This window comes from Monodelphis domestica, chromosome 3 (assembly GCF_027887165.1).
Source record: "Monodelphis domestica isolate mMonDom1 chromosome 3, mMonDom1.pri, whole genome shotgun sequence".
Classification (NCBI taxonomy): domain Eukaryota; kingdom Metazoa; phylum Chordata; class Mammalia; order Didelphimorphia; family Didelphidae; genus Monodelphis; species Monodelphis domestica.
The window spans coordinates 29016174-29042553 of NC_077229.1; the positions used below are offsets into that span (position 1 = coordinate 29016174).

The 26380-nt window shown below is 45.6% G+C and overlaps 1 protein-coding gene across 1 annotated transcript; it reads left to right on the forward strand.

The window, feature by feature from the left end:
- Window positions 1-464: 464 nt before the first annotated feature.
- On the forward strand, window positions 465-13659 carry SELPLG (selectin P ligand). The gene is made up of 2 exons (XM_007489985.3): window positions 465-901; window positions 11224-13659. The coding sequence occupies exons 1-2, from the start codon at window positions 850-852 to the stop codon at window positions 12471-12473; spliced, it is 1302 nt and encodes a 433-aa protein (XP_007490047.2). The 5' UTR covers window positions 465-849; the 3' UTR covers window positions 12474-13659.
- Window positions 13660-26380: the final 12721 nt, after the last annotated feature.

The window sequence follows — 26380 nt, forward strand, 5'->3', positions numbered from 1 at the left end:
CATGTTCTAAGATTCCTTCCTAGCTTGGATGCTCTGTTCTAAGGTTCCTTCAACCTCAGATGGCCACTCTGTAAGATCTCTGAACTTTAATAGTCTATATTTGATGATCTTATTGAAATGAAAAGTAACAACTATCTTGATCATTGGTCCCTGAATATCAGTCCAGGAGCTTCTTTAAAATGTTTATTCTAGGACGCAACTGGGGGGCTCAGTGGATTGAGAGTCAGGCCCAGGAGGTCCTGGGTTCCAATCTGACCTCAGACACTTCCCAGCTGAGTGACCCTGGGCAAGTCACTTGACCCCCATGGCCTCGCCCTGACCACTCTTCTGCCTTGGAACCAATACACAGTATTGACTCCAAGACTCAAAGGAAGGGTTCAAAAAACAATAACATGTTTATTCTAATAAAAGAGGCTCTTGCATAACCTCCTGATGATTCTGGGTCTGATTCTCCTTTGTGAGCTAGAAGAGAGAACTTGGCCTCCTTCCTTATCTGAACCCTCCTTCCCCTTGAGATAGGCCCCGCAGCTCCGCAGCTCCGGCTCCGTCCTCGGGCTCCTCCCTGCCACGGGCCCTGCAGGTCCCCTGCTAGTGCTGTGGAAGTGGAAGCTGGGTGGGGGGCCTGCAAGGTGTTTCCAAACCCCGAGGCCTCGCCAGGGCCCGGCCCCACCCCTCGGCCCTTCTCTCGCTTCCCGTCCCAGCCTGCCATGAGGGGGCAGGGCGCCGGCCTAACCACAGAGCGCTTCCTCCTTCTGCACAGAGCGGCGATCGCGGGCCCAGGCAGGCAGTGCCCGCCGTCCGTCCGGGCGCCCCCATCGCCAGGGCTCCCCCTGCGTCCTTGGCAGCAGCATGTCGCCCGGGCCGCCCCGCGGGGCTCCCCCTCCGCCATCCACCGAAGCCGGTAAGCCGGGCCCTGGGGAGGGAAGGGAGGCGGCCGGGCATCCCCTGGGCTCAGCAAACCTCAGCAGGGCACCGGGCGCCTCGGCCCGGCTAGTTGACGGAGGACGCCGGCCTCTCGGTGTTGCTCTTCCGTTGGGGCTTCTCTCGTCCAAGACACTGAAGTGCTTGGCCCTTTCCTTCTCCAGCTCCTTCTACACATGGGGAAACTGAGGCCCACAGGGTGAAGTGGTTTGCTAAGGTCCTGGAGGGTTTGCCATTTCCTTCCCCAGCTCATTTTACAGATGGGGAAACTGAGGCCCACAGGGTAAAGTGGTTTGCTGAGGTCCTGGAGGGTTTGCCATTTCCTTCTCCAGTTCATTTTACAGATGGGGAAACTGAGGCCCACAGGGTGAAGTGACTTGCCCAGGGTCACACAGCTGGTATTGTTCCCCAACAGAGCAGGAGATGGGCTGAGCTCAAAGAGAGACGTCTACCTGGGGCGGTCAATAAACTAGTTGGCCATTTCTTTCTCCGGCTCATTTGATGGATGGGGAAACTGAGGCCAGCAGGGTGAAGTGACTTGGCCAGGGTCACACAGCTAGGCTGTGCGTTTGAGGCTGATTTTGAACTCTAGTCTTCCTGGCTCTCTATCGGCCGCTGCCCCCCGATAGTCCGGTCCTGCTCCTTCCTAGTGGTGTGCCTGAGAGAGCCCCGTGCTGGCTCCCCTGGAGAAATGACGGCCTCGGCCTTCGCTCTCTTGGCACTCTGGGGAGGTGCGAGGACCCCTTCTCAGAGCCACGTTGCAGAAAAGAATGCAGAAGATCAGGGCGTGGCCAGCGAAGCCCATCCTGGGGAAACAAAGGCATCCTTGGTCCCATCCCCATCTCCAGACCCCTCAGCGTTCCCCCCCCGCACCCCCCCCAGCGAAGAACCTCCTCCTGGAGGGCCTCCAAGATCTCTTCCATGCGAGGCATCTTCGCTGCTGGGTTCTGCGGCCCCCGATGCCTCTTGAGAGAGGTTGGGGGGTCCGAGGCGGCACCGGGCAACGCCCTCTGCACCCCCTGTGGGCAGCCCCCCTTCCTTCCTCTGTGGGTCACGGGCTCCACCCAGGGGGGGAGAGCTCACCTCGGCGCTCGTGGAATCGGCTTCCTCCTGAGTGGCAGCGGCAGCCCCGCGGGGGCCAATCTCGCCCACCATCGCCAGCCCCCCTTTGCCTGGCACGCTTGGCTGCAGGCCGGGGAGACTGAAAGCCACAGAGGCCGGAAGGGGCCGCGCTGCCTGGGTGAGCCGACTTCTAGAAAGCCTCCTTTTCTCTCGAAGTCGGGCCTGGGGACGCGGGGCGTGACGCCTCCCCAGCTCCCTTGGGGGTGCGTCTGGGCATCCGGGGCCCCCTAAGGAATGCGGGGACTCAGGGGGGGCCCTCAAGGGTCCTCCATTCTTCATTTGACAGATGAGGAAACTGAGGCCCAGGAGGCGCTTCCCAGAGGGTCCTAGTGGACCCAGGACGATTGGGGGGAGGGGATGTAGAGCTCCAATAAGCCTCCCTTCTTGTTTCCTGCTCCCAGCCATGCTCTCCTCCATGCTGTGTCAGCCTTGAAGGGTGAAAAAACTCTGAATTTGGAGGCGGTTCGAAGGGCGGTTTTTCCACTTGTTATCTGGAGTGCCTCGCAGAGGTCCTCTCTGGGCCTCAGTTTCTTTATCTGTGAGATGGGTTAGGCAGGTGATTTCTGGGACCCTGATGGTTCTCTGAAGAGGGTCTGTCTCTTCCAGTTCCTCTCCTTAGCCCTGTCTGACCGGGGATGCCTATGTGTGACCCCCCCTCGGAGTTTTCTTGGCAGAGATCCTGGAGGAGTTTGTTTCCTCTGTCAGCTCATTTTACAGATGAGGAAACTGAGGCAAAAAAAGGGAAAGGAACTCACCCAGAGTCATGTGTCTGAGGCAAGATCTGAACTCGGGTCTTTGTGACTCCAAGGGCAGCCAGGTGGTACAGTGGATAGAGCTTCAGGTCTGAAATCATGAAGACTTACCTCCCTGAGTTCAAATCAAGCCTCAAACACAGCTGTGGGACCCTGGGCAAGTCACTTCACTCTCTGCCTCAGTTTCCTCATCTGTAAAATGAGCTGAAAGAGGAAATGGCAATAATTCCAGCATCTTAGTGGTGAGACCCTGGGCAAGTCACGTCACTCTCTCTGCCTCAGTTTCCTCATCTGTAAATGAGCTGAAAGAGGAAATGGCAATAATTCCAGCATCTTAGTGGTGAGACCCTGGGCAAGTCACGTCACTCTCTCTGCCTCAGTTTCCTCATCTGTAAATGAGCTGAAAGAGGAAATGGCAATAATTCCAGCATCTTAGTGGTGAGACCCTGGGCAAGTCACGTCACTCTCTGCCTCAGTTTCCTCATCTGTAAATGAGCCGGAGAAGGAAATGGCCAATCATGCCAATATCTCAAATGGGGTCAGGAAGAGTCGGACCTGACGGAAAGTGACCAAACCACCACTTCCTGGCTCCGTGTGTGCTGCCCTGACCTCTTTCTCTTTCTCCACCAGAGATAGGAGGGGCGGCGTCCGTGTTCTAGATATTGGGGGGCTTTTGTTTGAGTAAAACCTCTGCGAAGGCCAAAGGCGAGCCAACGGGGCCCCGGGAGGACGGTCTGCGGTCCTGCTGCCCGTGTATCCGCCCCGCTCTGGGGCTGTGCTCTCTGCGCACTACCCGCCTCCAGCTTTCCCTAGGCTCAGTTTCCCAACTGCGGTCGTCACTGGTCCGAGTTCCCGGCTGGTCAGTGGGTCAGTTAATAAGCAGCCCAGCGCCAGGGCTGCAAAGAGAGGGAAAAGCCGGCGGCGGCTGCCCGCCAGGTTTGGCCATTCTTTAGTCGTCCACTCATGCTGGCTGTGGCCGGCAGAGCGTGGGAGGTGGACGGGCCACGTCACAGGCTGGGCCACGTGGGAAAAACAATCCCCGAGAAGCCTCCCTGCCCTGCTCCGGGCGGCTCCACACGCGAACATGTGGACGAAATGTCGGAGGAAGCAAAAGAAAAAAGAGGGCTCACAAGCATCCTGCTCTTCTGTCCTAGCATCTGCTGGGAAATCGGCCCGTCCTGGTTTTTAGGCAAAAGCCACGTGGGAATTCTTTTTGTCCAACTGCCTCTTCCTTATGAGTTTTGTTTCTCTTTTTATTTTTTGGTTTCATAAAGTCCTGCTTTTATTTTTATTTTTTGAGTTCATTTATTTAATTCATTGTTTTAGAATATTTTCCCCTGGTTGCATGATTCCTGTTCTCTCCCTCCCCTCCTCCCACCCCCCTCTTTCTCTTTTTAAATGGGGGCAGGAGAAAGAGAAAGGAGAACAGATTTTTCTTTATCAAAAAAATAAATTGTATTAAAAAAAAAAAGTACTGGCTCCAAGGCAGAAGAGCGGTCAAGACTAGGCAAATGACTTGCCCAGGGTCCCCCAGCTAGGAAGTGTCTGAGGCCAGATTGGAACCCGGAACCTCTTATCTTTCTATCTACTGGAGCCACCCAGATGCCCCTGCTTTTGCTTCCCCCTTTCCCCCTCCCCCAGATCTTATTGGTAGATCAACATGACTCACTAAATTTCCCGTATACGTGTATTTCAAATATGGATCATTTTAAGTCATTTAATAATGAGCATCTGCAAAGAGTGACTGTTTAGTTTCTTCATTGCCCACTTGAATCCCTTCAATTTCTTTTTCTTCTCTAAAGTTTTCTAGTACCATGTTAGATAATAGAGGTGAGGGGGGCAGCTGGGTAGCTCAGTGGATTGAGAACCAGACCTAGAGATAGGTCCTGGGTTCAAATCTGACCTCACACACATCCTAGCTGGGTGACCCTGGGCAAGTCACTTAACCCCCATTGCCTAGCCCTTCCTATTCTTCTGCCTTGGAATAAATACATAGTCTTAATTCCAAGACGGAAGGTAAGGGTTAAAAAAATCTCTTTGGGATACAGATCCAAAGAGTTTGCATTCTTTTATCACTCTTTGGGCATCATTCCAAATTGCTCTCCAGAACACATTTCCCAACTGAGTAGAGGACAGGCTGGAGTGGGGAGAGACTAAGGCAGGCAAACCTCCCCAGCCGCTCCCCCAGCAGCTATTGCAAGGGTCCAGGTGTGGGGGGACGAGGCAGAATATTGTCTTATACTTAAAAAAAAAAACAACAATCATACAATAAACAGACTCTTCAACCTAGCTGGCTCAGCCAAACTGTTAAGGTAGGATTTGGGGTAGGGGAGAAACAAGGGGAAAACATATAAATAAATCTACTTCATTGTTTGGGAAGGGAAAGGAATAAGGGTTTAGGGATATCCTTATTCTTATTTGTAACTGTGTTACTAAACTAAATCCTTAGCTTCCCAATATTCCAGTCTTACAACAGGAGTCCAAATCAAACAGAACCAGGCGCTTTTGCTGTTAGATCTTCAGGAAATCCAGACTGATGCTGCCAGCAGCCAGAACCAGGAAAAACTCCTTCCTCCGTTGATTGCAGGCAAACTTCCCTTAAGGTCTTTAGGAGAGCAGACACACTCAGAAGACACACTGTGGGTCCAGATCCCCGGGCTCAGCCTCCCGTGGGACCCTTGGTCACATGCCACTGTCAATTATTCCTAAGGTTTGCATTTTTCAGTTTTTGCAAATTGCAAACCTTTTTATCCTTTATCACAGCCTGCACCCCAATGTCAGAGTGTCAGAGGAGAGGAGGTGAAATCCTCAGATTGGATACGGAATTGGGGATGAGGAGAGAGAGTGAGAAATCCAGGAGGACTTCTAGGTTGGGAGTGGAAAGATGGAGCTGCCCTTGACAGTAGGAGGGAAGGTAGGAGAGAGACGGGCTTCTGGGGGTTTCTATTTTGAATGTATCGAATCTGAGATATCTCCTGGCTCTCCAGTAAGAGATGTCCAGCAGGCCACCGGAGATAGGAGACTGGCGGTCAGGAGAGAGGTTAGGGCTGGATCCACAGAGCTGACAAACATGGGCTAGAGGAAGAAGATGGGAGTGCCCAGGCTGGGGCTTCAGGTGGTGGGTGTTTCCTGGATGAAGACTGAAAAAGAGTGATCAGATGGGTAGGAGGAAAACCAAAAGAGAGTAGGATCAAGGAAGTCTAAAAGGGGGTCGTCGCCACCCCAAAGGCTGTAGAAAAGACGAGAAGGGTGGAGATGAAGACGAGATCCTCAGATTTGGCAGCAGTTCCCGTGGAGTGAGGAGGTTGGAAGCCAGACTTGAGAGAGTGAAGAAGAAAGGGAAGAGAAAAGAAGTAGGGGCCAGCGATGAGGGAGCCCAGCTCTGTGACCCTGGGCAAGTCACCTACCTCCCCTTTCCTGGCCCTTCCAGCTCTTCTGCCTTGGAATGGATGCTTAGATAGAAGGAAGGTGAGGGTTAAAGAAAACAGAAAAATGGAAGCATCCGTGGTGGACTGCCACGTTGGGGAGTTTAGCCACAAGAGGAAGAAGAGATAGAAGAAGATATCGAGATAGCTCTGACGTTCGATGTCCAGGGGGCCTTCCCAGCTCTGACACTGGACCGTCACCTGGACTTTGGGGCCCCGTTCCCACAAGGGAGCTCTCCCTCCATCTCCTCAAGTTGGTGCTCCGGAAAGGAAAGCATCTCCAGGGAACTGCAGGTGCCAGAAAGCTGGAATCTCTCTAGGAGTCAGGCTCAATGCCCGTGTGTGTCTGTGTGTCTGTGTGTCTGTGTGTCTGTGTGTCTGTGTGGGAGGGGAGGGTGGCAATGGAGGAATTCTCCAGGTCTTCTCCAGGTCAGGAAGGAAGGCTCATGGGAGCCCCTTCCCTAGACCCAGATACTTGGCTTTGAATGATGAAGTCCCCACCACACCTCCATGGAAACAGTTGGTGTTGAGGCCTTATGACACCCTCCAGTTTCCAGGAAGTGGTTTTGAACTGTCTTCCTAGAACTGGCTCTGGCTCCACCCGTGACCCCATTTCTGGTCAGCTTCTCTGTGCCTTTGCTGCCACGGAGACATCTCGTTAGGGCTGGGTCCTCTTGGACCTAGTTCTCTTCTTCAGTGGGGCTGGGGAGAGCAGATTTAAGGAGGTGATGTGGCTGCTCTGGCCTGGTCCCAAGACTGGAGGGACTCACAGGATCATAGATCGGAGGCTAGCAGGAATCCCAACCCCCATCTGGCCCAAACTCCTCTTTTTACAGAGGAGGAAACTGAGGCCAAGAGAGGAGGAATGACTTGTTCAAGGGCACCCAAACAGTAAGCATCAGAGATGGATCCTCATTCTAGAGCACCAAAGGACCCCAGAGGCTTTCTTTCATCCCTCATGTTATAAAATAGTCAACTGAGGCCCAGGGTGGAAGGGAACACTTTCTCAAGGTCACACAGGTAGCAACTGGAAGGACTGAGATTCGAACACAGGCTCTCTGACTTTTCTACTCCAATTGGAACTAGGGAGAAGCAGAGAAAGACTTGTTCATGTTTCCTGCGAGTCATCTCTCACAGGAACTTCTAGAATCTTGTCCCCATCCCCAATAATAATAATAATAATAATAATAATAATAAACAAGCCTGTAATGGAATCAAAGCTGGATTTGGAGCCCAAGGGTCTGAGTTCAAATCTTCGATATGGCCATTTATTATTTGTATAGACCCAGGAAAGTTGCTTCATCTTCTTAGACCTCTGTTTACTCATGTAGAATAAAGGAAGTTGGTTCCCTACCCCCAGAAGACCTCTGAGGAGCCCTCCTTCTAGATCCCAAGTCACTTGGTCTGAGCCTTAAAGGGAGACTGGGGTTCTATTAGGCAAAGATAACAATGAATCCTTCCAGGCATGGGCAAAAGTACGGAAGCAAAAGATTATGTATGTGAAGCAGGCGAGCAAGTAAGTCAAGGTTACTTTTATCACAGCCTTGCTTTAAGAATCTTCAGTATTGGGGGTAGCTAGATGGTTCAGTGGATAGAGCACCAGGCCTGGAAATGGGAGGTCCTGGGTTCAAATTTGGCCTGAGCCATTTCCTAGCTGCATGACCCTAGGCAAGTCATTTTGCCTTCATTGCCCGGGTCCTACCACTCTTCTATTCTAAGATGGAAGGTAAGGGTTCTCCTCTACCTCTGTGGCTCCCTTGCAGGTTCCTCATGTTACCTCCACTAAGACCTCCTTCTGATTTTCCTCTCTATGGCCTCCTGGGATGTCTGGTCCACTCCCATGAGCACCCAGATGGATGTGCCTGGTTCTAGTCTCTCTCTTGAATTCTAGTCAACGGTCACCATCTGCTTCTTGGACCTCTCCAGCTCTACACGGCCAAAATTGAACTCATCTTTCCCCCAGTGTCTTCCATCTTCTCAATGGCCCCATCACCATGGAGGACGTCATCATCCTTCTGCCTCCCAGACTCATAACCTTGAGGCCATCTTCAGTTCCTCAGTTTCCCTTCTCCCACGTTTCCTTCTTTCTACCTTCACATCATTTCTCCTAAATACACCCCTTCCGTCACCTAGTCGTCCCCACATGCCCAGACCATTGCTGTAGCCTTTGGATGGTCTCCATGGCTCATCTCTTCCCCATTCCAGTCCACCTTCCATTAAGCTACCAAGGTGATTCTCCCAAAGCATAAATCCAATCACATCATTGTTGTTTAGTCTTTTCAGTCACATCCAACTCTTTCTGACTAATCTGGTGTTTCCTTGGCAAAGATATTGGAATGAGGGACAGCTGGGTGGCTCAGAGGATGGAGAGCTAGATCTAGAGACGGGAGGTCCTGGGCTCAAATCTGACTTCAGACACTTCCTAGCTGAGTGACCTTGGGCCAGTCACTTAACCCTGATTGTCTAATCCTTACTACATGTCTGCCTTGGAACTGATATTTAATACCGATCCTGAGACAGAAGATAAAGAGTTTTAAAAAAATGCATTAGTGACTCTCTTTTCCCCATATTTTTATTCTTTGCCAACATAATTGCTGGTTTCCTTCTTTTCCTTCCTGTCCCCTCCTTTTATCAGAAGAAATAAAAAAGAGAGTCTGTTTTCTCTCTCTGGAGATGGGTAATGTGCTTCCTCACTGCTCCTCTGGAGTCATGGCAGCCCACTGCATCCATCAGAGGTCTGGGTCCTTCCACGGCTCCTCCTATGACACGGTTCTTGGTTCCCACCCAGTGCTGGCCACCATCTTCCTCTGGACACACCTCAGTATGTCAGTGTTGTACACACGAGGGGCCACGGCCCTGTGGATGGTCCCATCAGCCCCTGGCAGAGCGGGCCAGCACGAGGCATCTCTTAAGGCAGCCTGGGCTTACATTCGTTTTCTTCAGTGCCCTGACAACACATCACTGGTTTCTATTGACTATGGGGTCCAAAAGCCAGGGCTGGGTCCCAGGCAGTTCAAACTGGGAGCTGCCCCCACCAACTCCCTCTTTCAAAGTTTGGCAGCCTCTTAAGTCTTCTGCAAAGTGTAGGGTGCTGGCACCAGCTCGCCCCCTCTCCCTGCACCTGGAGGCTGACCGCATCTCAGCATCCTCCCTTGAAATGAGCCAGGTCGGAAAGGGACAAAGTCTCTCCTCCCCTTGCTCCAAGGTAGGGTCCGATTGATTGGTCTGTTGATCATCTAGACATTGGATGGTGAAGAAGAAAAGGGGCAGAATGTGAAACAGACTTACAAGAGGGGCTGGCATTTTGCCAGGCACCCTTAGGAGACTCCCAATTATTGCTTCACACAAACCAGGCTCTGACCTTGTAGTTGTGATGGTTTAACCCGAGTGGTGTCTCAGTAGTGTCTGGCTCTTTGTATTGACCCTGTTTGAAGTTTCCTTGGCAGTGATACTTGAGTGGTTGGCCATTTCCTTCTCCAGCTCATTTGACAGATGAGGAAACTGAGGCCAACAGAGTGAAGTGATTACCTAGAGTCACCCAGCTAGTTTGCCATTTCCTTCTCCAACTCATTTTGACAGATGAGAAAACTGAGGCAAAGAAGGTGAAATGACTTGCCCAGGGTCACCCAGCTAGTTTGCCATTTCCTTCTCCAACGCATTTTGGCAGATGAGAAAACTGAGGCCAACAGAATGAAGTGATTAACTAGAGTCACCCCACTAGTTTGTCATTTCCTTCTCCAACTCATTTTATAGATAGGGAAACTGAGGCAAACAGGGTGAAGGGACTTGACCAGGATCACACATCTAGTTTGTCATTTCCTTCTCCAGCTCATGTTGACAGATGAAAAAACTGAGGCAAACAAGGTGAAATGACCTGTCCAGGGTCACCCAGCTAGGAAGTACCTAAGGTTGGATTTGAACTCAGGTTTCTTAACTCTAGGCCTGGCATTCTGTCCACTGCGCCATATAGCTATCCACCTTCCCAAGTGTAGGACTGTATATTTTTCTTTTTTTTTTTAACCCTTACCTTCCGTCTTGGAGTCAATACTGCGTATTGGCTCCAAGGCAGAAGAGTGGTAAGGGCTAGGCAATGGGGGTCAAGTGACTTGCCCAGGGTCACACAGCTGGGAAGTGTCTGAGGCCAGATTCGACCCTAGGACCTCCCGTCTCTAGGACTGACTCTCAATCCACTGAGCTACCCAGCTGCCCCCTATATTTTTCTCTATTAAAAAGATATCATTGAAGCAGTTTTCCCCTCCGTCTCCCCCTAAAATACACCAGCCCAGTCAAGCTTGTCTCTTCCCTGCCTCTCCAAAAAGTTCCTCCTTCAATTAAACTTGAAATGTGTCTTCCTGCAGCGTTCTCTCATTTCTCCTGGTTCTGCCTTCTCTGGCCAAGCACAAGGCTGTTCCCTTTTCCACATGATGACCCTCCAAATCCCTGAAGAGAATGACGTTTTTCCTTTCTGTCTTCCCACTTTTCAGCCTCCCCTGATTCAGTTCTTAGCACAGGAATAGGTATAGACTCTAGGACTTGGAGTCAGGGTTTCCTGTGTTCAAATTCAGCCTCAGCCACTTACTAGTCTTGGGCAAATCCCCTTTGAGCCCCTTTAAGCCTTAGTTCTCCCATCTGTAAAATGGGGACAGTAATTGAAGCTGCCTCCTAGGGTTATAGGTGCAGAGTGTTTATGAAAGTTGTAAAGCACTGTGTGAGTAGAGCAGCCCGGTGGCTCAGTGGATGGAGAGCCAGCCCTAGAGGTCCTGGGTTCAAATTTGACCTCAGACACGTCCTAGCTGTGTGAGCCTGGGCAGGTCGCTTGACCCCCACTGCCCAGCTCCCAGTAGATTCTAGGAGGGAAGGGAAGGGCTTCCGAAACATTCTGGCGGCTAATATCGTCCCAGAACTGAGTGGTGGCAGGACCTCACATCCTGAGCCCATGTGCTGAATCAGTGCGGCCGCCTCTGACCCTCTGTCCCCTGGTCCTTGCCTTCTTTATCTTGCAGGAGCCGTGGCTGTGATGGTGCTCCTCCTCCTGCTGGCCCTGCCGCCTCCGGGGGATGCGCAGCCCCCTGGGAGCAGCCAGGCTCCGCGGCGATGGGGCCCAGCGTCAGACAACCAAGAGCCCTCGGTGGCCCGAGCCAAGAGGTCTGACCTAGACTTTGAAGAGGATTATGCCATCTACGAGACCCCGTCGCCCGAGCTGTTGGACGGAGACAACGCGACCACCCCGGGGCCAGCCGTCGTGGTCGAGGGAACGCAGCCGGAGGCCACGGGGGCCCCTGGAGCCACGGACTCGGTGGAGATCCCCACCACGGCCCCCGAGGCCCCGGGAACACAGCCGGCTGCTGAGGAGACGACCACCGAGGCCGCAGCAGGGACCAGCCGTCCTCCCCTGACGGGGGAGCCAACTCCGGCTCTGCCCACTGAAGGGCAGCGGGGCCCCCACGACCTCCCGACGGAGAGGGGGACGACGGAGGCGCCTCTCACGGAGGAGGCCCCTTCCACGGCCCTGAGTCCGGGGTCCAGTCCAGGGGTGGCGGGCACGGATGCGGCGGTGAGCGCTACCACGGAGGAACCAGCCGCAGACCCACGAGGCACATTCCGGGCTTTGACCTTTGTCACAGAGGAGCCAGAGACCGCCCCGAGTACCGGGCAGCAGCTCACAGACTCTCCGGCCACTGGGGAGCCCCCCAGCCTTGTCCCCAGCAGCCCTGCTTCATCCCCGCCTGCCCCTGGCTTGTCGCTCAGCACCACTCCCCCCGCGCCCAATCTCCCCTCCTCTCCCTCCCCCTCCTCCTCCCCTTCCTCCTCCTCCCCCTCCTCCTCCTCCTCTCCCTCCCCCCGCGCTCAGTCAGAGCCTCCCCAGCCTGAGGCAGCCACCGAGCAGAGCGGCCTCTCCAATGCCACCGCCCTGGTCGTCGTGGCCACCAGCGCCGCCTCCTTCATCTCGGGCCACATCCCAGTGAGGCAGTGCCTGCTGGCCGTGCTCATCTTGGCCCTCGTGGCCACCGTCTTCCTGGTCTGCACCGTGGTCCTGGCCATGCGGCTCTCCAGGAAGGGCCACACGTACCCCGTCCGGGATTACTCTCCCACCGAGATGGTGTGCATCTCCTCCCTGCTGGCCGAAGGCGAGGGACCGCCCACGGCCAACGGGGGCCCGGCCAGTGCCAAGACGCAGCTTCTGAAGCCTGACCGGGGGCCGGGGGAGGACTGCGATGGGGACGATCTGACCCTTCACAGCTTCCTCCCTTAGCCCTCACGGAGCCGGGGGCCCTGCCCAACCTCCTTGCGAGACCAAACCGGGCCCAAGAGACTTGGCCGAAGCTTTCTCGTTCTCCTGATGCTGGACTCCGTGCTGGTGAAGATAGACCCGAGTTCAAATTCTTATTCCTCTTTGTAAACCTTAAAATTTCTTAGACTTATAAATGTTGGAAATTTCACCATTGGGAAATTTCATACTTGGAAAATTTCCTATTGATAGTGGAAACTCTATTGGAATGTGAACCCCATTGGCATGAGAGTTTCCTCCTCCTCCCTTCTTAAGATTACTTTAGGACAGAAACCTTTTGCTGAACAATGGAAAGGACTTTGACCTAGGCTTAAGCATAGAACAGGAATTTCTTTGAGTCATGATTGATTTTAGAATTGATACAATGGAGATACTTGGAATCAATCTCCACCCTACTCAGTCCTAACAGGATTGAGGAAGGGCTGCAGCATAGATCAAAATTTAATTATTCCAATCTCTACCCTACTCAGGTTAACAGGATTTAGGAAGGGCTGTAGCAAAGGATCAAAGATTTAATTATTTGAAAATATGACCTTCAACAGACATGTGCAAAGCCAGAGACCTCTGGGCGGATCATGGGTTAAGCTAGAGCCTCCATTGGCACAGGGAAATTGATGGACAGTGATTGGTAGATGGGAGAACTGAAGGGAGGGAACTTGGATGGTTTCCTTAAAGAGAGAGGGGTCTGAAGACTCAGAGGTAGGTGGTTGAGGAGTTTGTCTGAGTGGTTGGAGTGTGCTCTGAGAAGCTTGCTCTGAAGGAAGCTGAAGGTGGGGGCCTCTGAGACTGTTTCTCCATTTTGGTCACGTGAGTAATAGGGACTGATCTCTTTTCTTTGCCCCAGCTATCTAAGGGCTTGGGCCTTTTGGCCCAGCCTAAACAGAAGGGGTATTTAAGCCCTATTCCCTTCTCTCCCTTTTCTCTCTCTCTATCCCTAATTCCTTTCTTCCTCCTATTGTAATTAAACTCCATAAAAGATTGACTGCTGACTTGAGTTTTCATTTAGGAATTACATAGCTGAATTCCTTGGCGACCTTAAATTAATATATATCAGTCTTTTAAAGTGATTTCCTTGTCACATTGTGGCTGACCACACGGGAGTTTAAAGAATTCTCTCAATAAACTTCTTAAATTCCTTGCCTTTTTACTATACCGTCTCACACTTAGTCCTTTTTTTAACAAAAAACTTGGCTTAAAGACACAGCTGCTAGAACACGTGAGTATAAAAAACTTTTTCTCTCTTCTCTTTTCTCCTTAAGTTAAATTGGAATCAGCAGTTTTTTTTCTTTTTCTTCCCTTTAATCTTAAGGGACAGCTGGGTAGCTCAGCGGATTGAGAGCCAGCCCTAGAGACAGAAGGTCCTGGGTTCAAATCGGACCTTGGATACTTCCCAGCTGTGTGACTCTGATAGACAGAAAACAGCTGTTTTAAATCTCAGCAACAGGACTCTAAAGTCCTGGCTGGAAGAGCTGTTTCTAAATATCCTTTCCCTTAAGGAACAACTTCCTGGATTAGGAAAAAAAACCCTGTGGAAAGTTTGTTGCTTTGCCCTGCTCCCCATGTGTTTTGTGAAATTACAAAATATATATATAAAAATGAGTACTACATTCTTTGACAATTATATGGCAGCTGAAGAATTAGGGGCATTGAGGAATGCAGGATACCTCCAAATTTTTATATTAATAGGTACTGTCATTTTTGTACTCCTCAATACTATATTTAGAGATGCTAAAATTAAAAAAAATGAGGATAAAATAGAAAATATTGAGGATAAAATAGGAAATATTGAGGATAAAATAGGGAAAATTGAGGATAAAATGCAAGCCCAATTAGAAGATCTAAAAAGTTTCTTACAGGATCAATTGGCAAACAACCACTCTACCAGAAACAGACCTGTTTCTGAACCTTTGAATGAGGAAATTTCCTTCCCTGAAATAGAGATGGAAAACACCTTCCTATAGCCCAGTTAACAGACTGCTTCTCTCGTGCAGTGCAAATCTTGTCTGAATTTAATCCCCAAAACCCTTCCCCTGCAATCCCAGCTTCTCATGTTCCTTCTCCTACAGAAAACCAAATTCCAACGCAAGGGAAATCTTGTCCTCCTAGAGAAACCTGTCCTTGTCAAACTGACCCACAGGTACAAAATTCAACTACAGGCCTGTTTCCTCTAAGAGAAGTACCTGAAATAGGACGGAATGGGGATGTGGTGACTTTAAGACATAGGATACCGTTTACTCCCCAAGAAATAAATGAATTTACACGAAATATCCCCACATATGAACAAGATCCTTTTCTAGTAACAAAAAAGATGGGAGACATATTTTTTTCAGTATAATCAGTCTTACAAGGACGTTGAGAACTTACTACAGGCTTTTTTAAGTGAACGTGAAAAAAATAAAATAATTGCTCATGTCAACAAAATCCGGGGGCGTAATGCAGCACATTGGCCATCTCAGGATCCCGAATGGGACTATAACAATCCTGAGGATTATCTACAACTATACCGTTGTAGAGAGGCCATCCTCACGGCAATGAAGGAATGTGCAGACAGTACAGATAAGTGGATGGAACTGGAAAAAATTAAGCAAAAAGAAGAAGAAACACCCTCCAGATTTATGGATAGAATTATCGAGTTTGGGGACAGATACTTAGATTGGGACTTAACTAAAGAGAGTAGTTTAAGACAAGTTAGAAGAATCTTTGTAAACAACTCTTGCAAAGCAATTAAGAATTATTTTAGAACACAATGCCCAAGATGGTCAGATATGGACCTTGAAGAATTGCGAAAAACAGCTATATATGTTTTAAAGGGAAACAAGGAAAAGGAGGAAGAAAATAATGATGACATAGAGGAAATAAAGAAAAAAATGAGATATTTAATAGATAGGATGACTAAATTAGAAAGTAGGCATGATAATGAACCAACGACAATTGCCCCTCTCCAGAAATCCAATTATCAATCCATTACTTGCTACTTCTGTGAGAAGAAGGGCCACAAAATGATGGAATGTAGAACCTTTCTTAAGATGATTGGAAGGAATACACAGTTTAATAATAGCTTTAGAAATAATAACTATAGAAATGATGATAATGGTTATAGAAACCAGAATTCTAGAAATTATAATAATGACTATGGAAATAACTATAATGAATATAGAAATTAGAACTTTAGAAACCAGAATTATAGAAATAGGAATTGGGAAATTAATGACAATGCTCAAATTGAAGAAAATTATAATGATAATGAACAACAACAATATATGAGAAATGGCGCTCGTCCAAAAAATACTCAAGGTACTAATGACCCTCAGAGAGGTGCCCTTCAGGGGGGTGCCCAAGGAATATCCCAAACACAATGATGGTGTCCAGGGGGGGGGGCTGGGGCACAGGAATCAGAGGATACAACCTTTGATTTCCCAGACCCTGATGTCCTACTACCCATTGTCCCTATCCACTGCCCTCCCCATACTAATGAACCCCATGTTACCTTAAAGGTGGGTAACACCTATTATGATTGTCTATTAGACACCGGAGCTTCCTGGTCTGTATTAAAGAGAACACCTGATTTACAATGTTATTCTATTGGCTCAGAGAATGTAATGGGAGTATCAGGAATAACCCAAAGAGTTAAAAGACTTCCTCCTAGAATGGTGTCTGTAGGACCCCTAGAGGTACAACACTCCTTCCTTTTGATGCCTGACTCCCCTTTAAATTTACTGGGGAGGGACCTTCTATGCAAACTCAGAGCCACAATAACCTGCTCCCCAGATGGCTCATTATCATTAGAAGTACCAGAGGAATCTTTAAATTTACTCCCTGTACTTCTCTTGGAAAACCAGGAGGCAAAAGAACCTTCCATTTTTGAAATACCTAAAGATATACCGGAGTCTCTTTGGGCCACATCTTCTTCTGATGTAGGCTTACTTAAATCTGCTGTTCTTGTGCAGATAAAAACTAAATCTAGCCCACCTCCTTCTATCCCTCAGTATCCCCTCTCAAAGGAGGCAATTGAGGGTATTACACCAGTTATTAACTCATTAATAGAACAGGGAATAATAATCCCTTGCAAATCTGAATACAACATGCCCATCCTGCCAATTAAAAAACCAAAAAAAGGGCCCGATGGCAAGCACATCTATAGATTTGTACAGGATCTAAGGGCAGTGAATAATCATGTTATAAAGAGACACTCTGTAGTTTCTAACATACATACTATTATTTCATCTATTCCTAGCACAGCTACATACTTTACAGTAGTAGACTTGTGTTCAGCTTTCTTTTCCATACCAATACATGAAAACTCCAGGCATATTTTTGCTTTCACCTGGAAGGGCTCACAATATACCTGGTGTCGGCTGCCACAGGGTTATGTCGAAAGTCCAAGCTTATTTGAGCAAATTTTGAGCCAAGACACAGACAATATAACATTCAAAAATAGCAAGTTAATCAAATATGTAGATGATCTACTCTTGGCTTCAACAGATGCAAAAACATGTCAAGAAGATAGCAAACACCTTCTTTTGGAATTGCACAAAAGAGGACATAAAATCTCTAAGGATAAAGTTCAATGGTGTCTCCAAAAAGTAGAATATTTGGGATTCATCTTGACTGCGGGTGCTTGTTATATTTCTCCAAAACGAATTGAGAACATTCAAAAATTGAGTGCTCCTACCACTAAGAAACAGCTGAGAGCAATTTTAGGAGCAACCGGGTTTTGTAGACAATGGATTCCTTGCTATGGGGAAATCACTAAACCCCTTATAGCATTAACAAAGGATTCTGTTCCTGAACCCCTCAAATTAGAGCCTGAACACTTGTCAGCTCTATCAGATTTAAAAAAGGCTATCATGTCTGCCCCTGCTCTAGGCATCCCAGATTACAACAAGCCATTTACTTTATATGTGCATGAGCGAAGAGGAGTAGCCTCTGGTGTGTTAACTCAGACTTTGGGACCTTCTCAGCGCCCAATTGCTTATTATTCTGCCCAACTAGACCCAGTAGCAGCAGGAGCACCACCATGCCTTAGAGGAGTAGCTGCTACAGCCTTACTAGTAACAAAAACCATTGATTTAGTATTGGGATGTCCATTAACAATAATGTGCCCACATGAGATTGAAGCATTATTGATAAAACATAGAACACAGGCATTCTCGGATCAGAGAATTACAAGGTATGAAATAACCTTATTAAATAGTGAAAATATTACCTTGAAACGCTGTTCAACTCTTAACCCTGCCACCTTGCTTCCAGATTTACCTACTTCAGGAGAACCATTACATAACTGTGAAACATTAGTGTCCATGGCAGAAAAGCCTGGAGATAATCTCTTGGACACTCCCTTAGACAATGCAGATCTGATTTTATTTACTGATGGTTCCTCTTTAATGAGGGATGGCATACGTTACACTGGAGCTGCCGTAGTCTCAGAATTTGCCACTGAATGGTCAGCTTCACTACCTTCTAACATTAGCGCTCAAGGAGCAGAACTCATAGCTCTAAAACAAGCTTGTATAATTGCCAAGGATAAAAAGGCAACAATTTTTTATACGGATTCTAGATATGCTTTCGGCATTTGTCACTCAGTCGGGATGTTATGGCTCCAAAGAGGATTTTTAACCTCAGCTGGAAAATCCATAGCTAATGCAGAAATTATTAATGAAGTTCTTTCTGCTCTCAAACTGCCTAAAGCTCTAGCTGTAGTTCATTGCTCTGCCCATACAGGTGGCTCTGACCCTGTCTCTAGAGGAAATGACCGAGCAGATGCCGCTGCAAAACTAGCAGCCATAGAAGGACCTGGATTAATTTTAACATTAACAACCACTGATAATTTAAATTTATCACTTTCCTATAATGAAAAGGAAGTGGAAAAATGGAAACAAAAATTTAAAGCAAAACAAATTAATGGAGTACGGGTGTCATCTGAAGGAAAACCCCTGCTCCCTAGAAGTTTCTATAACCAAATTTGTCAATCTATTCATAAAAATGGTCATTTTGGCACCCAGGGCACCGTTGACTCTGTCAAGAGAGTATGGATAGCCCCTGATATAACTACTATAGCCTCTAAAGTATGTTCAGCCTGCCCTATCTGCCAGGCATATAACCAACATGCATATCGTGGAAAAGCTTTTGGGGGACGTCCTCTGGCTTACACATCTTTTGAACATCTACAGATAGATTTCATAACAATGCCAAAGGCTGGACGTTATAAATTTTGTCTAGTAATTGTAGATCAACTAACCAGATGGCCGGAAGCATTTCCTATGACCCGAGCCACAGCAGATTTTGTTGCAAAGATACTTTTAAAAGAAATTATTCCTCATTTTGGCCTACCAACACGTATTGACTCCGATAGAGGGAGTCATTTTACCAATTCTGTCTTAAATCAAATATATTCTTGCTTGGGGATAACTCCAAAATTCCATGTTCCATATCACCCCCAGAGCTCAGGCCAAGTGGAGAGGATGAATAAAGAATTTAAGACTATGATTGGCAAATTATGCACTGAGACCCATTTAAAATGGCCTGAAATTCTCCCTCTGGACCTATTTTATCTTAGAAGCAGGCCTAGAGGAGATTTACATATTTCACCATTTGAGATGCTTTTTGGACATCCGCCTATACAGGCTAAGCCTTTCTCCCCGGCTTATACATCGCTATTAGGGGGAGATATTACTATTGCTTCCTATATACAGGAGTTACAGCACAAACTATGTGAACTTCATGAATCTGGAGCTGCAGTACAAGCCGGACCATTAGACTTTTCTCTGTATGACCTGAACCCAGGAGATAAAGTTTATATCAAGAATTTCAAGCGAACTGGAGCAACTCAACCTTCATGGGAAGGACCATTCCAAATATTATTAACTACTCCAACATCTATAAAGATTGGAGAAAGAGACTCTTGGATTCACTGCTCACATGTGAAGAAAGCATCTTCTGCTGAGACTGATTGACTCTATCCTATCATATGAATTGTGACGCTATCTTATCATATGAATTGGAGATAATAATCCATAGACAAATGGATGCTGTTTTTTTTTCAAGAATATATTGAATTACTGATTTTTTTTCTTATTTTTTCTTATTTCTTTTCTTTTATTTTTTGATCAGAATATTTGATTTTTTTTCTCATTTTTTGTACTGAAGGTACAAATAATTAATATTAATATTATTTTTCCCTGCAGTAATACAAGTTAATATATATACTCTTGCTATAATATCAATATATGCCTAAAAGCTTTAAACTATGGGAACCTGCCATTTATTGATAAAATATTATAGGACTGTGATAATGTTTGTGTCTGATTCCAGGAAAAGGGATAAAAACAAGGAGCACAGACTAAACCTGAATAGTGCCAATAGAGCACACCAGAAATATTAAAGTGAGACTCGAGGTTGCGACGCTTAACTTATGTTTAAGTCATAGGACTTCCTTGTATCTACACTCTTTTCGAAGTACTCAAACAAGTACAAAGCTTGACTATCATGCTGGCTCCCTATATCCCTGAGGAAAAAATCAGACAAGGGAATGACATTTCCCCATCAAAATAGAATTCTAATTCTTTTCTTCTTATATTATGGCAACTTCCTGTAGTCTTGGCTACAAATGGCTAAGTGAAATATTACTGCATTCTGTCCTACATACTTGTGGGATAGAAATTACTTTAAACTGGACCTATACAAGGTCTATTTTGAATTTTTCTTGTTTTTGATTATTTTTCTATTCTTTTGATAATTGACACATACACCCCCATAACTGAACATTGCATTCTGAGCTAAACTTGATATTTTTTTTAATACTTACTTCAGGGGGGATTGTATTTTAATTTAAAATCTAAGAATTTTTGAATTTTTTTGTTTGAGATTGTATTTTTATAAAAATCCAAGAATTTTGTTTAAGATTTTACTTTTATGAAAAAAAATTCAAAGATTTTGATTCTGTTTGAGAAAAGATCTTCAAGAAAGAAGCTTGAAATTTTTATATCCAGAGAATGAACTGTTGCAGAAAGATGCCAAAAACCTACACTTCATCAAGAAGATCAAGAATGAACTTTGGATGTGATTGATTGGACTGAACTTTTGATTGAACATTTATTGTAACTGTACACATTTATGCCAAAGGGACTGCCCCTAATTTGGCCTTCTGTCAATGCGCCTAGCAAAACATTGGTTTTGCTTTCTTTTCTTTTCTATTTCCTCTCTCACTATTCTAATTTCTCTTAGAAAATTGAATATTGTGTATATCTTTAGTTAGAAGTAAATTTAGAACTACAAAATTGATTATGTTAAATGATCAATGGGGAGACTAGTCTCCCAATGATCATCAGGGGGGATTGTAAACCTCAAAATTTCTTAGACTTATAAATGTTGGAAATTTCACCATTGGGAAATTTCATACTTGAAAAATTTCCTATTGATAGTGGGTCTTGGCTATTGGAATGTGAACCCCATTGGCATGAGAGTTTCCTCCTCCTCCCTTCTTAAGATTACTTTAGGACAGAAACCTTTTGCTGAACAATGGAAAGGACTTTGACCTAGGCTTAAGCATAGAACAGGAATTTCTTTGAGTCATGATTGATTTTAGAATTGATACAATGGAGATACTTGGAATCAATCTCCACCCTACTCAGTCCTAACAGGATTGAGGAAGGGCTGCAGCATAGATCAAAATTTAATTATTCCAATCTCTACCCTACTCAGGTTAACAGGATTTAGGAAGGGCTGTAGCAAAGGATCAAAGATTTAATTATTTGAAAATATGACCTTCAACAGACATGTGCAAAGCCAGAGACCTCTGGGCGGTCCTGGGTTAAGCTAGAGCCTCCATTGGCACAGGGAAATTGATGGACAGTGATTGGTAGATGGGAGAACTGAGAGGAGGGAACTTGGATGGTTTCCTTAAAGAGAGAGGGGTCTGAAGACTCAGAGGTAGGTGGTTGAGGAGTTTGTCTGAATGGTTGGAGTGTGCTCTGAGAAGCTTGCTCTGAAGGAAGCTGAAGGTGGGGGCCTCTGAGACTGTTTCTCCATTTTGGTCACGTGAGTAATAGGGACTGATCTCTTTTCTTTGCCCCAGCTATCTAAGGGCTTGGGCCTTTTGGCCCAGCCTAAACAGAAGGGGTATTTAAGCCCTATTCCCTTCTCTCCCTTTTCTCTCTCTCTATCCCTAATTCCTTTCTTCCTCCTGTTGTAATTAAACTCCATAAAAGATTGACTGCTGACTTGAGTTTTCATTTAGGAATTACATAGCTGAATTCCTTGGCGACCTTAAATTAATATATATCAGTCTTTTAAAGTGATTTCCTTGTCACATCTTGGTGACTTTGGAGAGTTTCTGCCCATCTTTGGGCCTTGGTTTCTTCCTGTGTACAAAGAGAGGAATTGAATTAGATAACTTGTAAGGTTGCTTCCAGCTCCTGATATGGGCTGGGGAAGGGGAGAAGGCATTCCCTGTAATACCTCTCTAATAGAACTGAGATCCAAGACAGAAGAGCAGTATGAGCTAGACTTAAGTGGAGTTAAGTGATTTGCCTAGGGTCACACAGCTAGGAAGCATCTGAGGTCAAATTTGAAACCAGTACCTCAGATCGCCAGGCTCGGCTCTCCATTCACTGAGCCATGTAGCTGCCCTATCCCTTGCTGTTATTCAAATAAGACAAGAGTGTTTTGTCTGGCTTTTCCCAATGCCTAGAATGCTGTCACTTCACATCTCCTTCTTTTATGTCCCAGATAAAATCCCACTTTCTACAGGAAGTCTTTTCCTACTTCCCTTCATCTGAGTGCCTTTTTTTCTTAATAACATCCAGTTTCTCCTGTCTCTATCTTGTCTGTACATAGTTGCTTGCATGTTCCCTTCAGTAGAATGTAAGCTCCTTGAGGGCAGAGATAGTTTCGCTTCTTTGTCTTTGTAGCACCAGTCTTTTGTACATAACAGGTGCTTACTAAATGTTTGTTTAATTGAACTGATGATAATAAAATATATTCATTCTTACCCTTCAGCTGTATTTTCTTCATTCTAGCAATTCCCCTGGTCATTCCAGCCTCTTGGCTAGCTGACTATCTCTCTTTTCCCCCCATTGAACCACAATGGTGATTTGGTCCTCTGATGATAATCTCCAAGGAGCCTTGGGCTTTTAGTGGGCAGGAGGAAGGAACCAAAGACTTCATTCTTTATATCCTGGCATTCGTAGTTGTGTAAATGTGCAGGAGTACCCAATGACGATAATAAAGAGTTGTCCTACCTCTCACTCTCCTTTCATTATGAAGTCACTATATCCTTATAAAAAACCAGAGATATAGGAAATGAAAAATTTAAATAGCTGGAGGAACATTCGGTGCTCATGGCTGGGCTTTGTAAAGGCTAAATTTAATGGTTGGACACCGTTTATTTACCATTATAGAGGGGAAACAATAAAGTAGAGAAATGTGAAAGAGGTTAGAGAAAATACCTATACTAGTCCTCAGCCAGGAGGGCTGGTAGTGAGTAATCACGTGGCCTCCTCTAAGATGGAAGCTAGTCTCTTAGGAAACTAGGAAGGGAGTCAGTCAGCCTTTTCACTCACCCAACCAAGTAGTCCAGGAGTCAGAGTCTAAGTTGAAGTCATGATCCACCCTTCAATCTCCAGTGAGGTTTCCTCAAAGACTATCTCCAGGAGACACTCTCTGTGTGACTCAACTTCACCTGTGAATCTTAAAATTTCTCAGACTTGTGAATCTTAAAAATTCTCAGACTCTACTTTATAACATTTGGTTAGGACCATTCCCCATTTTAAACAATGAAGGTATTTGATCAGGAATGTGAGAACTCTAACATTACTCCACCCATACTTAAGCATACTTTAGGGGAAGATAAAGTTGTAAACTCCTTACTGAACAATGAAAAGTACTTAACCCATACTTAAAGTAAAGCCAAAAGCACTTAAGCTAGGTCTATTTTTAGATCTAATACAAAAGGGTGCTAAGTACCTATGAAAGTCAAATTAATCACTAAAAGGTCAAGCAACTTGCAAACTTGCAAGGGACAAGCTTAACAAAAGAGGTGTGAAGTTTTAGTCTACCCAGAGAAGTTGAGAACTAAAGAAGATGTGAATTAAGAATTGTCACTCCTGTGAAAACGTCTACTGTGATTGGTAGATGTGAAAACTTAGGGGAGGTGACATAGGAGAAAATTCTCTTTAAAAGGAGGCCAGAAGGCCTCTGAAGAAAAATGCAGCCTTGGAATCTGAAGTGGAGCTTCCTGAGCTAAACTGGAGGGTCTCTCTGAACACTAGAGTTTTGCTTGGAAGGATCTTGTGATGAGTGATTAAAGACTGACTGGTCTCTCTTAAAGCTTAAAGCCTAGGCTGGCCTAGGCTTTTTCCTACTATTCCCTCTTACTCTGTTTCTCTCCCTTTCCTTTATTTGTATTAATTAAAATCTCCATAAAACCCAGCTGACTTGGGTATTTCATATTTGGGAATTTTTCCCATGGCGACCACTTTATTTTTGATTTAATGCAAGACACTGTCTTGAAACCATATTTTTGCAGTCACAGTTCATGAAAACCACTCTTTTAATGGTCACATACCACACTGCCAGCCCAAGGATTTTGTGGCTTTTATGGTGATTTCCTATTCCTGCCCTTCGTCACGGGGTCCAATCAGTTTCCAAAATTGTCACACCTCTCATCCTCTGAAGGTGGCATTTCTCCTCCTAGGAATCACACCATTGGATTCACACATTTCTGAGTGTGTGAAGAGTTCACAAGTTTCTGGCTGTTTGAGTTAGAAAAAAGGGTAGAGCTCTCCAAGCATCTTGCTGGCTTCTCACCTCTAAAGGTGTTAACTCTCCTCCTAGGGTTAGGGTTAGGAGGAGAGTTAACACCTTTAGAGGTGAGAATTGATGCACATCAATTGAAGTATGTCCAAACAAATTAAGATAGTGAACATAGAATATTACTGTGCTGTAAGAAATTATATGGATGATGAATACAAAGAAGCATGGACAGATCTACCTGAACAGATGCAGAGTAAAGCCAGCAGAGCCAAGAAAGCAATATCCACAGGAACCACAATGTAAATGGAAAGAATGATACATCAAAACACCCAAAGGGAATGTAACAAAATTATAAAGATCAAGTAGGACTCAAATGGGAATTCACCCCCAATCCACTCTTTTGAGGAGATGGAAGGTCCATAAGAATTAAACATTGCACAGACTTCTGAACTCTTTCAATGTTTTGATCATTTGTGCTGATGTTTTTCCTCTCTTCAAAAATATTATGTTGGAGGCAGCTAAGTGAGTCAGTGGATAGAGAGTCAGGCCTAGAGATAGGTGGTTCTGGGTTCAAATCTGTCCTCAGACACATCCTAGCTGTGTGACCTCAGGCAAATCACTTGACCCCAGTTTCCTAGCCCTTACTTCTCTTTGGTCTTGGAACTGATACTTAGTATTAATTTTAAGACAGAAGGTAAGATTTTTTAAAATTATTTTTTCATATGGTATGATTCTCTGAGAAGGGGACAAAAAGGGTTACTGGGGATAACTATGAAATGTAAGAACCAAGAAATACCAATAAAATTTATTAAACAAAGCAAACAATATCAATGGAGGCAGAAATCAAAGCAATATTGTAGTTGGGCTATATTAGAGATCAGATGGACAAAAAGTATCCCAGTCACACATCAGGTGTGTGACATACAATTTGGCCACATTATAGAAATCTATACATATTAAATAAATAAATATTGCATGCATATTATATGTAAATATTGTATAATTGAAAATCTGTTACCCTAAAAAAGAACTACATTTCCTGGGAGCCCACTGACTTCCTGTCATTATGTACTTCCTGTAGACAGAGGATATTAGCAAGTGGGTGGTCCTCTTGGGGCTCTTTTCTTGGGCTTGTAGCCAGCATGATGGCATGGTAAGCTAAGCTCAGGGATTTTGAAATGGCTAACCAGCCCATGGACATGTGATCTTTATTTTGTATCCACTTTATTCCTTGATTTCTAATGATCATTAATAAATCCCTTAAAATATAACATTTTCATTATTGAGATTTAATTTTAATTTTTAGATTTTAAAAGTATTTTACATGAATACATAATACATTATATATAAATATATAGCTTTTTAAAAAGCTATCCCAGAGAAAAGAGTAGATGAGACCTTGATAACTAATGACAGAAAGAAAGCAGAGCTGACCAACCTTAATTTTGCTTTTGTTTCCTATGTCAAAGAGAATGAACTTTGAATTGGAAAGGAGAATGAATAGAGAACAAACACAATTTGGAGTTGATGTCCACCTTAAGTATATAACAAAGAGCAGTTAGTTGCCCTTAGTGAGGCCTAGTCACTAGGTCCAGATGAACTACATGCTAGAATACTGAAGACTGGGGGCTATGATTAAGAAGCCACTATATCTTAGATCATGAAGCCCATCAGTATAGAGAACAGCTAAACAAATGGTGGTCCATAAATGTCTTGCAACATTTTTTGTCATTGTTTAGTTGTTTTAGCCACACCTGACTCTTCATGACCCCATTTGGGTTTGGGGTTTTTTTGGCAAAGCTATTGGAGTGGTTTGCCATTTCCTTTTCTAGATCATTTGATGGATAAAGAAACTAAGGCAAATAGCTTTAAGTGGCTTGCTCAGGGCCACATAGTTAGGAAGTATCTGAGGCCAGATTTGAACTCAGGAACATGAGTCTTCTTGAATCCAGCCTTAGTGGTCTGTACACTGTGGCATCCTCTAGTGACCTCTTCAGAGAAGCATAGGAAGATATATATCAACTGATTCAAAGTGTGTGAATAAACTATCTGGGGGACCTCCAATCAAGTCCAATCCTGGAAGACTCACCCCAGTGGATGGATAGAGGAGTCACAGAGTC

Coding starts and splice junctions, on each gene's coding strand:
- SELPLG (XM_007489985.3), top strand. CDS start 850: ATGTCGCCCGGGCCGCCCCGCGGGGCTCCCCCTCCGCCATCCACCGAA. Junction 902..11,223: donor TCCGCCATCCACCGAAGCCG/GTAAGCCGGGCC, acceptor TTTATCTTGCAG/GAGCCGTGGCTGTGATGGTG.